A 13779-nucleotide genomic window follows, 5' to 3' on the forward strand; every position below is an offset into this window, starting at 1 on the left:
CACACCTGTAATCCCAGCTACTTGGGAGGCTGAGACAGGAGAATCGCTTGAACCTAAGAAGCAGAGGTTGTAGGGAGCCGAGATCGTGTCACTGCACTCCAGCCTGGGTGACAGAGTAAGACCCTGTCTTAAAACAAAACAGAACAAAACAAAAACCCAAAACACCTTTTCTGGATACATCCACTGAAACTAAGCATTGCTCAATTTTCCCTTTTTATACACGTATCAGGACAGGCACTATGCCTTCTCTGTGTTCCCAACACTTGACAGGGTGTCTAGCTCACAGCAAATTCTAAATTAAGAGTATACGGCTCAAATATAGATGTTTAAAATAGCCTAAGATAGTCCACACTTAAAAACACCACTCTTGCCTTTTCCTCCATTTTTTTTTTTTTTCTTCGAGACGGAGTCTTGCTCTTGTCACCCAGGCTGGAGTGCAGTGGCAGGATCTTGGCTCACTGCAACCTCTGCCTTCCCAGGTTCATGTGATTCTCCCACCTCAGCCTCTCAAGTAGCTGGGATCACAGGCACACGCCACCACGCCCTGCTAATTTATGTATTTTTAGTAGAGACAGGGTTTTGCCTGGTTGGCCAGGCTGGTCTCGAACTAATGACCCCATGATCCACCCGCCTCGGCCTCCCAAAGTGCTGGGATTACAGGCATGAGTTACCGCACCCAGCCTCCTCCATTTTTAAAAACTAGCTTCATTCCACCTCCAATTCTCCAGCTAGTTTCTTTAAAATCTGCAGAGGATATGTCATCATAGGTTTTTAGAGAAATCCCTAACTTGGAGAACAATTAACAAAAGCACCATAATTTAACTAGTCTCTGTTAATAGGTATTTAAGTTATGTCCAGTTTTTTTTTGTTTTGTTTTTTTGTTTTTCTGAGATGGTGTCTCATTCTGTCACCCAGGCTGGAGTGCAGTGGCACGATCTCCGATCACTGCAAGCTTGCCTCCCAGGTTCACGCCATTCTCCTGCCTCAGTCTCCTGAGTAGCTGGGACTACAGGTGCCGCCAGCACGCCCGGCTAATTTTTTTGTATTTTTTAATAGAGATGGGGTTTCACCGTGTTGGCCAGGATGGTCTTGATCTCCTGACCTCGTGATCTGCCCGCCTCAGCCTCCCAAAGTGCTGGGATTACAGACGTGAGCCACCACGCCCAGCCCATGTCCAGTTTTCAACCATTCAAACAACACTGTGAGTATTCTAATTCCTTAGGATAAAGTCATCGAAGCAGAATTGCTAAGTCAAGGAGTCTGCATGTTTAAAGTTTTGATGTCGATAAAAGCAGAATATTTCAATGAGTTAATGCAGATGAAGGAAGCATGCGTATGCAATGAAGAATGGCATTCAGGGACAACCACAGCATTAGAAAGCTACATATGTTCAGGGGGAGAAAACAGACTCCATTAACCTGCACTTTGTGGGCATTTCTGAAAATGAATGTCTGAACTTTCTCTTCTACTAAATATATCAGAAATGCTGAAGAAGATCAGTCAAATCTCCTCAGCTCCTGTCCCAGCAATGTCCCCACTGCAGTTTAGTCACCGTGAAGGCAGAGGCTGTTCTTCAATCACAGGATCTTAGAGTCAGAGGAGAGCTGTGGAAGCCCATCTCCTCACACGAGCTGCATCCTCTCCTAACAAGAACTTCTGCAGCTTGCAACAATGACTTCTGCCTAGCTGGGATTTCAGAGCATCTTGAATGTGTGTTTCTTTCAGCTGTGAGAGGTGCCACAGGAAAAAGGGATAAGGAGGTCAAATAACCTGGGATTACAATGGGTGGAAGTGTCTTGCCTATACGAATTCTTATTTTAAATGTTAATGTACCTTGTGGGGCTCAGGGGGCACAGGGAGCGCACAGGAGCAGCACGTGCAGCATTTCACAAGCTGACAGCGCTCCTTGTGGGATCACCAGTCCGTGGGGACTACTCAGGCACAGCCCTCACTTTTTTTTCTTTTTTTGAGACGGGGCTCTGCTCTTGTGGCCCAGGCTGGAGTGCAATGGTGCAATCGCGGCTCACTGCAACCTCCGCCTCCCGAGTTCAAGCGATTCTCCCGTCTCAGCCTCCCGAGTAGCTGGGATTACAGGCGTGTGCCATCATGCTCGGCTTCTTTTTTTTTTTTTTTTTTTAAGTAGAGACAGGGTTTCACCATGTTGGTCAGGTTAGTCTTGAACTCCTGATCTCAGATGATCCGCCTGCCTTGGCCTCCCGAAGTGCTAGGATTACAGGTGTGAGCCACCACACCCAGCCCAGCCCTCACTTTTTGAGTCCCTCTGATACCAGGAAGATGGTCAGACCCACGCTGAGGGTTCTCGCCTTCCTCCACATCACCTGCTCCCCAGGGTTACTGACCTATGTCGCTTGCAGCCCCTTCAGAGGCAGAGACCACATGGTCTGGTCTGTATCTTGGCATCGTGCTCATCACAAACATGGTCCTTGGCATAACGCTGAGTGCCCAACAAATAAATGTGTGCTAAATACTGAATACCCAAGCCTGGAGCTGTAGAAGACTATGGTCTACTTGTTTCTAATGCACAGACTTGTGGTTGCACCATCATATTCGCATGGCTGCAATGGAAGATGACTTTAGAAGAATGGGTTTGCGGAAGGCATTGAAAGGCTACTTACCTGCTGGACATTTGCCCCACAAAAACTATCTTCTAGAATTCTGACCATCTTTGTTCTCAATCTATGAACATTTTATAAGGCATCCTAAGGGCTACAGAAGCAATTCCCAACTGGTATTACAAGAAAATTGTTTTGAGGGCTATTTAATGGTTAAGTGTAGGAAAATCCACTCTTATGGTATTAACTGCCAACCATGAAACAAAAGTAAAAAGGCTTTCTAAATGCAATGTGGTATCCTGGGTTGGATCCAGGAGCATAAAAAGGAAATTACTGGAAAACCAGCAAAATTTTAAAAGTCTATAGTTTAGCCAGTAGTGTTGCACCAATGTTAAACTCAGTTTTGACAAATGCACCACGGTAATCTACTATGTTACATTAGGGCAAATTAAGTAAAGAGTATAAAGGAATTCTCTGTACTATGTTCACTACTGTTCTATTAAGTCGAAAAATTATCCTAAAATATGACACTTAAAAAATAATGATAAACAGGTTTTTCATTTACTCCAGGTCATGCCAGAGTGTTCAATGTAAAAGATACATCATGCATCTTCAGGAGGGGATCTTATTTCCATGTTTATTCCATATTCTCAAGCCCTGGTGAAAGGTTTAGTAACAGTATCTGCTATGGACTTCCACGCATGTAATTTCTTCAATTCTAGGCAAGAGGCTTTATGAATGCCATTATATAGAGTTGGAAATGGAAGCTCCTCAAAATAGCCTTCTATTAGCCACTCAGAAAAAGTGGCAGAGCCAAGTGACAATTGTAGGTTGTGCTTTTTCTTTCTTTCTTTTTTTGAGATTGAGTCTTGCTCTGTCACCCAAGCTGGAGTGCGGTGGCACGATCTCAGCTCACTGAAGACGGCGCCTCCTGGGGTTCAAGTGATTCTCCTGTCCCAGTCTCCTGAGTAGCTGGGATTACAGGTGCCTGCCACCACGTCTGGCTAATTTTTGTATTTTTAGTAGAGATGGGGTTTTACCACGTTGGCCAGGCTGGTCTTGAACTCCAGACCTCAAGTGATCTGCCTGCCTCAGCCTCCCGAAGTACTGGGATTACAGGTGTGAGTCACTGTGCCCGGCCAGGTTATGCATTTTCTATCCTGGCAAGCTGATGACTTAATAAAAAATGAACAGTTAATATCTACATAGCACATATTACACAGCAGGTACTGCTCTCAGTGCTTCTCTTGGAATACTCTATTTAATCTTCTGACCACTTCAGAATAAAAACCAAAAAACATTCTTAAATAAGCCTACTACTATAAAAATTAAAAAGTGGGAGTATTAAGTTATCTCAAAATTTGTCCGAAGCAGAGCTTGGGTGGGACAGAGCTGAGGAAAGAACTCTACCCAGGGGGGATGTGGGTGGACAGACAGGAGCAGGCTGGCAGGAGGCACTAACGTTTTGCTGAATTCTTGTAGTTTTTCTTAAAAATTATTCGCCTACATTTTATTCCAAAATAGATCCACACTTGTTTTACAGTAAAATATTTCAAAATATTTGCCAGGTAAATTTCTTAATTTCTTCCTGAAAAACCTTTCAGAAAAACGACCAGTTAAGGCAAGAGGCGCTTGTGGGGCACTGCCTCATAAAGTAGCCCCTGCCATCAGCTCTCCCATGTGAGAGGCCTGAGCTGGGCGCTCGCTGGGGTCCCCTTAGGCCTGAGAGGCCTGCACACTGTGCCTCTGCCGGCCCCTCCCAGACGTGGCGGAGAAACACGTGGTGAGGAGAACCAGGTATTCCCAGGGTTTAGGACACATCTGCTGGCCTCACATGGAGCTCCTCTCCAGACCCAGTCTGCTCACCCAGGGGCTCGGAGTCCTTCTGGCCAGCTGTCCTGTGCACCATGGCTGGAAATGTGATCGTCAACTTGCTGTTGTGTTCCTTTCGGACAACAGATCGTCCAGTCCTGCGCAGGAGGACAGTTGTGATTGAGGAGATAAAAAACCCGTAAGATATTTAATAATAGCCATGAGTGACTGCCCAGACCCAGAGACGTCTCACCTGGGGAAAGGGCCCTGATACTTACTTGCAGTGGGGACAGCGCTTAGCATTCATATGTGCCTTCCAGAAGACAGCAGTGAGCTTGCTCTTGCTCTCACACACATTCTTTACCTGTTTTTTTAAAAAAAGTCAGAGAACCTTGGAGTGCCATTTTGAAGAGAATCCAATATATTTACTTTATTGTTTTCACCTTTTATTTTTAACCAGAGGAAACACTCCCACCATCACTTTCTTAAACAAAATCTTCCATAGAACCCTAATATAGTTGAGCTCTGACAATTACTGAGCGACCTCTTTAAACCTTCAGTTTCCTCAATTATAATATGGGAATAAGAATAGTAACCACCGCAGCAAGCTCTTACTAAGATAAATAATCACGAATGCAGTGGGGGCTTGAAATACAGCCAGTACTCACTAAGTGCTAGTTACTTTCACTTGTAAAAGGAAGCCCTCTGGATGCAGCTGGTCTGCCTCAGAAGGACCTCAGGGTTCTGCAGAAGGCACATCCACAGTCCAGCCCCATGAGTGGCTCTGCACCTGGCAGCAGATGGGAACCATCTGGGAGCTTTTGTAACCCCATTTGGACCCTACCCCAGACCAATTAAATCAGCATCTCTGGTGTGAAACCCAAGCAGGAAGTGAAGCGGATTTCAAGACTAGTATCACAGGTGAATTATCTACCCATTCATTCACTGAACAAATTAATACTTAGGCAGTGTATGGAGGGAAGAATAAGGTAGCGGTGGGTTAGAGACAAGTGTTGGAGAAGGGAAAAAAGACCTGATGCCATTTTTTAAGAATTGGCTTGCTGGATGCCATACCAAAACCAACTAAGTCACCTAATCCTCTCATTGGTCCTGCAGGCAGGCATTAGAGATCAGGTAGTGGACACTCAGGCACAGTTGTGCAACTTGTGAGGTTGCAGGTCTCATGAGAGACAGAGTTCAGATTCAAACCTGGTCTACTGTGGGAAGCCAGAAGTATACGCAAAGGACAACACAAAGGGAAAGTGATAAAATAATGCCAAAAACAGCATGGGAGAAAGACAGTGTTAACTCACATGTGCGCCCTGGGACCCCAGGAGGTTGTTCTGCACAATTTCAGCTGTGTATTGTTCTAATTCCTCCTGAATTTCAGAAGCAGAGGGATCAGCATTTTCTTCCAGAAACTGGAAAACAAAGAGGAAAACCACATTATCACGGTAATGTACACCTCTGATGAGCAGCACAGCTGGGACCAGCCTCTCCAAGGGTGGAAAAGATTCATTTGAAGGGAGAAAAAGAAACCATGGCTACTGTGTTGCACTTTCAAAAGAGTGAGACAACATATAGCTGTTAAAAAAAATCAAACGAGGTCAGGCATGGTGGCTCACACCTGTAATCCCAGCACTTTGGGAGGCAGAGGCAGGTGGATCACTAGAGCTCAGGAGTTTGAGACCAGCCTGGGCAACATGGTAAAACTCCATCTCTACCAAAAATATAAAAAGTTAGCCAGATGTGGTGGCATCTACTTGTGGTCCCAACTAGTTGGTAGGCTGATGTGGGAAGATCGCTGGGAGAGGGATGTTGCAGTGAGCCAAGATCGTATCACTGCACTCTAGCCTAGGTGACAGAGCCAGACACCATCTCAAAAAAAAAAAAAAAAAAAAAAAAAATCCAATGAGAACATCCTACTTCCAATAATGGTGGGCTAGATTCCCCAGACCAAACCTAAGACTGCAAAGAACCAAGATAGGTTAAAATATTTTAAAAATCTTAACGCTCTGAAGAGCTGACAGGACAGTGAGGAATAAATAACCAGAGCAGACTAAAGGGGAACAAAGAATCTAGCGAGATGAAAGAGCATGCAGCCATGTGCACTTTGTGGGGCCCAATGTGGGGCTTTGGTGCTATGCTGAGGCAGGACATCACTTGGTGTACTCATGTGCCCCAGGGAATAAGCCCATGATGCTCCCCAGGAGCCCTGGCCTTGAGTGCATTTACCATTGCAGCAATTTTGAACTTTTTATTCAGAAACCCTCAAATCATGTAGGAAACAGAAATGAAAGTCTTAACCTAAGCCGGGTACAGTGGTGCCTCTGCAGTCCTAGCTACTCCAGATGCTGAGATAGGGGCTCGCTTGAGCCCAGGTGTTTGAGGTTGCAGTGCGCTATGATTGTACCTGTGAATTGCCGTTGCACTCCAGTGCTTGCCTAAGCAACACAGTGAGATACTGCCTTTAAAAAGAACAAATTTAAAAACCTAAAGCTTTTTTAGTATAAGGTTAGAAATCTAACAGGAAGCCATCGTTCTTCACCCCCCCGACACATAAACACAGTAAGCTGGAACACAAAGGGCTGTACCCTCAGGAACTACCAGCCCTTGTACAATCACTCGGGCCATCCAGGGAGCTTGAAGCGTTGAACCTGGATAATGACAGTCCCAAGCTGGCAGTGGTGCCATGCACACAGCAGAAGCAATGAGAATCTTCTCTGGAGAAGGCAGCATCATCCTAGCCCTCAAATTATTCCCATAAATAATTTTTATTTTTACATTTATTTTTTATAATTATTAGAAAACTAAAGGTAGCATCTTGTTATGTTGCCCAGGCTGCTCTTTAACTCCTGGGCTTGAGCAATCCTCCCACCTCAGCCTCCCAAAGTGCTAGGATTACAGGCATTAACCACTGTGTCCAGCCCCAACAAAGAATTTTTAAAGGACAATGACAGACAAACTGTCAAAAATAAATACACAAGGGGACAGGGAAAGGAGGGAGGGTTTTTGGGGACATAAACAATATGCTGACATTGAACTAGACTGTAAGGGTGATGGTTACTTTGTATTGGACTGTACATACAATTAATGCATTTTTGTGTATATTTTACCAAAAAAAAGATTAAGGTATAATAGTAGGCACCATGAATAATTTTATGCCAATAAATCTGAAACTTTAAATGAAATGAGGGAATTCCTCGAAACATAACTTACTGTAAGCACTGGTTTAAGAAAATCCTTTCTTTCTCTTTCTCAATCTCTTTTTTGGACAAATGTGACCATGAGTTAACTTTTTAGCTCTGTTCCCTCGGAAACATAATAAAAGTAGAAACAGGCCAGGTACGGTGGCTCACGCCTGTAATCCCAGCACTTTGGGAGGCCAAGATAGGCAGATCACCTGAGGAGTTCAAGGAGTTCAAGACCAGCCTGGCCAACATGGTGAAACCCCATCTCTACTAAAAATACAAAAAATTAGCTGAGCATGATGGCACTTCCCTGTAGTCCCAGCTACTCAAGGAGGCTGAAGCAGGAGAATCGCTAGAGCCTGGGAGGCAGAGGTTGCAGTGAGCCAAGATTGCACCACTGCACTCCAGCCTGGGCAACAGAGCAAGACTCCGTCTCAAAAAATAAATAAATAAGAGTAGAAATGTCAGTTGTGTTATTAGGCAACACTACTGATGGTAAAAATGACCCCAATTGGTTAGGCTATATCTGGACTGGAAAGATCACAGCTCTGAGCTTCGCTGGGTCCTAGTTGAGCATATCCTAGGGTCCCTGGAGGCACAGCCCACGGAACTGTTAGAAACAATATTGATTCCTTTCTGGGAGATGGGGCTTCTAGGCCAGGGTGGCTCCCCTAGCCGCTGAAATGATCTCGTTCCTTTGCTTCTGAGTAGTCGTCAGTCATGTGGGGAGCCAAAGACAACTAGTCCCTGTGAGGACACCTGCTGAAGAGAAATGTGTGGCACTGCCCTGCTGCCGTACTATGTCTCCTATCTCCTCCAGGGCATTTTAAAGAGAGAGAGAATTATCTACCTCGGCTGGGCACAGTGGCTCATGCCTGTAATCCCAGCACTTTGGGAGGCCAAGGTAGGTGGATCACTTGAGGCCAGGAGATCAAGACCAGCCTGGCCAACGTGGTGAAACCCTGTCTCTACTAAAAATACAAAAATTAGCTGGGCATGGTAGCATACGCCTATAATCCCAGCTATTTGGGAAGCTGAGGCACCAGAATCACTTGATGCTGGCAGGCGGAGGCTGCAGTGAGCTACGACTGCGTGGCTGCACTCCAGCTTGGGCAACAGTGAGACTCTGTCTCGGAAAAAAAAAAAGAATTATCTTACTTATTTTATGAGGCTGACATAATCTAGATACCCAAACCCAAAAAGACAATAGGAGAAAGGAAATGTAAACCGATCTCACTCATGATTACAGAGGCAAAAATCTCAAGTATAATATGAAGAAATCAAATCCAACGACATATTAAAAAGGTAATATATCATAAACAATTTGGGTTTATCCCAGGAATCCCAGGTTAGTTTAACATTAGGAAAGGAATGCAGTCATTCACCATGTTAGCTGGTTTAAAAGGACCCAAATTATCTGAAAATTTCAGTATACATTGAAAAGGTATTTGATAAAATTTAATATTTAGCCACGACAGCAAAATAGGAATACAAAGGAGCTTCCTTAATCCGATTAAAAACTCAGTAAACACCATGCTTAATAGTGAAATGTTGATAGGTTCCCTATTTTAAGGGTATAATTTATTTATATTTTGAAACAATCTCAAATTTATAGAAAAACCGCAAGTATTTCCAGAAATCTATCTTTCTTGAGCCATTTGACAGTACACTGCTGATCTGATATACCATCAACCCCAAATACTTTGGTGAACATTTTCTATAAACATGGACACTCACAAATATGACCATGATACAATCATCAAAAAATGGTAAATTAGCACTGATAAATTATTACCTTCTAATCCTCAAACACCATTCAAATTTTGCCAACTCTTTTAATAATACCCTTTATAGGCTGGGAGTGATCGCTCATGCCTGTAATCCCAGCACTCTGAGAGGCCGAGCCAGGTGGATCCCTTGAGGTCAGGAGTTCAAGACCAGCCTGGTCAATATGGCAAAACTCGTCTTGACTAAAAAAATACAAAAATTAGCCAGGTGTGGTGGTACATGCCTGTAGTTCCAGCTACTTATGAGGCTGAGATGGGAGATCGCTTGAACCCTGGAGGCAGAGGTTGCAGAGAGCCGAGATCGTGCCACTGTACTCTAGCCTGGATGAGAGGGCCAGACTCTGTCTCAAAATAATAATACTAATGTCCTTTACAGCAAAGGACTAAAAGACTAGAGACTAAAAGACTAGAGACTAAAAGACTAAAACACTTTTTAGTCTCTTTTGTTTAGAATAGTTCCTTAGTGTTTAACTTCAGTCATTAACAGCTTTGAAGATTAAAGGCAAATTTTATAGAATATCCCTCAATTGTGGCATGTCTGAAGTTTCGTCATGATCAGATTTGGCTTAACGTCTTTGGCAGGAATATCCAGAAGCAATGTTGTGTTCTTCTCACTGCATCCTATAAGGGAGTGCATGATTTCAATCAGTACCATCAGGTATGTTTCACTTTGATCACCCGAGTAAGGGGGTGACTGCCAGGCTTCTTCTCCATTGTAAAGTTATCCTCCCTCTGACCTTTGTAATTAATAAAGACTATGTGTGTGTATACGGGGGAGGGTATTTTGTGAGTAAGTAGCCTGTTACTTAAACCTTCAGTCACTCAATTCATTTTTTTCATTTATATCAACATAAAAGTAGGTTCATGGATTCCTACTTCATTCGATGGGTTATAATCATTCAGTATCATCGTTTATTATATGCTCGAACTGTCCTAGATTTGGCCAGAGTGGGCCCTTCACACAGTCTTCTGTGTTCTTTGGACATGTCCCATTGTTCTTTGGGCACATACTTCCTTTCTGGCATGTGATATTCCAGACTGGTCTTGTACTTTCGCTGTCCCAGCTCTAGATCAGCTATTTCTCCAAGAAGCTTTTTTAGTGGAGAATGGTATTTAGAAAACAAGAAGGGGGTGCTAGGTGTGCCCATTACTATCACTCCCCCGAGCCCTTCCAAGGACAGGGCCAGGGGAAAATACATGTGTACACACACACTTTACACCAGAACTTTTAATTCCATTTTAACAATACAGGATTAATTCTGTCTTCTCTCTTTCATATATTTGTAACTCTCTTTTCCGATAGTTAAAACCTGGCCCCCATTATCCTTAAGTACATATTCAATCAATTAAGAACTTATTCATCAACGTCTCTCTCTCCCTATATGTAACCACTCTCCCACCACTGCCGCCATCATCCCCTCCTCTGTATGGAGCCCTCACCCAATTTGAGCTCAAGTTCCACATGAGTCCACCCTCCTTGTGGACCCCCTCCTTATCATATTTGGGCTCACACACCCCACGCTGGGCCACCCCACATGGGTACCCTCTCACCTGATTTGGGCTCTCACACTCTAAGCTGTGTCTTTATCTCCAAAGGAACATCCTCCTTACCCTACTCAAGCTCTGGTATTCCACACAGGGCTGCCCACACGTGCAGGGATCCCCTCTCACTCTGCTCTGGCTGAGTCCCCCCTGTGCAGGGACACCTTTCCCACGAAGCTTTGCTCACTCTCCTGGGGCTCAGACACCATGTATTAGGCTGGGTCTCTTTGTGGAATCCCAGCTTGCTCCGCCCACCTTATGTCTTCAGCACTGAAGTATCCAAGAAGAGGGAGGAGAAGGGGAAAGGGGAACAACTTTTCTTTGTGACAAGAAATAAGACAAAGATACCAACTACCACTTCAACACAGTAATGTAGATCCTAGTCACCAAAAGAAAACATATAAGGATTGGAAAGGAACAAAAAAGCCAGTATTTGCAGATATGATTGTATTGAAAATCTAAAAATATCTACAGACAAACTGTCACAGTTGATGAGACAATTTTGCCAGGTTGCTTCATATATAATCAATAACATTTTTATATGTCAACAAACAAAATGAAAATTCAAATAAGGTATTTTTACTAGCACCAGAAATTCTGATGTAAATATCAACTATGAAAAAAATATCTCTTTACAATAGAGATCTGGTCAACCCCACCTTATCCGAAAGTAACCAGTCAGAGAAATTAGGCAAGAGAAAGAAAAGGCATCCAAACTGAAAAGAAGGATGTAAAAATGTCTCTGTTTACAGATAACATAATCTTATGTATAGAAAAACCTAGACTCTACCAAAAACCTCTTAGAACTCATAAACAAATTCAGTCAAGTTGCAGGATTAAAAAAAAATCAGTAGCATTTCTATACACAAACAATGAATTAGCTGAAAAAGAAATTAAGAAGGCAATCCCATTTATAATAGCTACCAAAAAAATACCTAGGAATAAATTTAACCAAGGATGTGAAAGACTCTTTTGGAAAACTGCAAAACAGTGACGAAGGAAACTGGAGACGGTACAAATGGAAAAACATCCCGTACTTATAGATTAGAATAATTAATACTGTTAAAATTACTACACTACCCAAAGCAATTTGTAGATTCAGTGCAATCCCTATCAAAATACCAATGACATTCTTTGCAGAAACAGAAAAACAAAAAATTGTAACATTTGTATGGAACCACAAAAGACCCTGAACAGCCAAAGCAATCTTGAGCAAAAAGAACAAAGCTAGAGGCATCACACTACCAGAATTCAAAATATACTACAAAGCTGTAGTAACCAAAACAGTAGGGTACTGGCATGAAAACAGAAACATAGGCCAATGAAAACAGAGAACCCAAAAATTAATCTACATATCTACAGCCAACTGATTTTTGCAAAAAGTGCCAAGAATATACATTGGGGAAAAGGACAGTGCCTTTAATAAATGATGCTGGGAAAATTGGATATCCATATGCAGAAGAATGAAACTAGATCTCCACCCCTCCCCTCTATAAAAATCAACTCAAAATTGATCAATGACCTAAATATAAGGTCTGGAAAAATATTTTATGAATCAGACCTCGAAGCACAGGCAACAAAAGCCAAAATAAACAAATGGGATTATATCAAACTAAAAAGCTTCCGCACAGCAAAGTAGTCAGTCAATAAAAAGACAAGCTACGGAATAGGAGAAAATATTTGCAAACTATTCATCTTAGGGGCAGAGGCTTAATATTCAGAATATATAAGGAACTCAAACATCTCAACAGCAAAAAATCCCAAACAATTCAATTAAAAAATGGGCAAATCATCTCAACAAACACTTCTCAAAACACACACAAATGGCTAACAAATATATGAAAAAATGTTCAATGTCACTAGTCACTGGGAAAACACAAATCAAAACCACAATAAGGTTTCATCTCATCCCAGTTAGGATGGCTACCCCAAAAGACAAAAAAATAACAAATGCTGGTGAGGATGTGGAGAAAAGGGAACTCCTATACACTGTTGGTGAGAATGTAAACTAGTATAGCCACTACAGGAAACATATGCGGGTTCCTCAATAAACTACAAATAGAACTACCATATGATCCAGCATCCCACTATTGGGCAATTATCCAAAAGAAAAGAAATTAAATATCAAAGAGGCAGCACTATTCACAATAGCCAAGATATGGAACCAACCTATATGTCCAATAATAGATAAAGGGATAAAGCAAATGTGGTAATATATACACAATGGAATACTATTTAGCCATAATAAAGCGTGAAATCCTGTCATTTGCAACAACATACATGGAACTGGATGACATCATGTGAAATAAGCCAGGAACAGAAAGTTAAACACTACATGTTCTTACTCATATGTGGAAGCCAAAAATAGTTGATCTCATAGAAGTAAAAGTAGAATAGAGAATACTAGAAGCTGAGAAGGGTACAGAAAAGAGGGGAACAGGAAGAGATTTGTTAAAGGAGATAAAATTACAATTAGACAAGAGGAATAAATTCTAGTGTTCTATCCCATTATAGGATGACCATAGCTAACAATAACATAGTTTCAAACAGCTAGAAGGAGAATATTGCATGTTCGCAACACAAAGAAATGATAAATGTTTGAGGTGATAGATATGCTAATTATCCTGATCTGATCACTATACATTGTCTGTATCACACCATCATTATGTACCCCATAAAATATGTATAAATATTATGTGTTAATAGAAAAAAAGACCGGCCGGGCACGGTGGCTCAAGCCTGTAATCCCAGCACTTTGGGAGGCCGAGACGGGAGGATCACGAGGTCAGGAGATCGAGACCATCCTGGCTAACACGGTGAAACCCCGTCTCTACTAAAAAAATACAAAAAACTAGCCGGGCGAGGTGGCAGGCG

At 42.5% G+C, this 13779-nt stretch overlaps 1 protein-coding gene across 1 annotated transcript in view; it reads right to left on the reverse strand.

The window, feature by feature from the left end:
* The window catches only part of POLR1A (polymerase (RNA) I polypeptide A, 194kDa), an 88539-nt gene that overhangs the window by 66586 nt on the left and 8174 nt on the right, over positions 1-13779 (reverse strand). The window contains exons 4-6 of the mRNA XM_011971117.1: positions 5699-5806; positions 4664-4749; positions 4440-4543 (exon numbers count right to left, since the gene is read on the reverse strand). Coding sequence (XP_011826507.1) covers positions 4440-4543; positions 4664-4749; positions 5699-5806 — 298 coding nt within the window. The remainder of the gene's footprint in view (positions 1-4439; positions 4544-4663; positions 4750-5698; positions 5807-13779) is intronic.

Source organism: Mandrillus leucophaeus, unplaced genomic scaffold (assembly GCF_000951045.1).
Source record: "Mandrillus leucophaeus isolate KB7577 unplaced genomic scaffold, Mleu.le_1.0 Scaffold988, whole genome shotgun sequence".
NCBI classification, from domain to species: Eukaryota; Metazoa; Chordata; class Mammalia; order Primates; family Cercopithecidae; genus Mandrillus; species Mandrillus leucophaeus.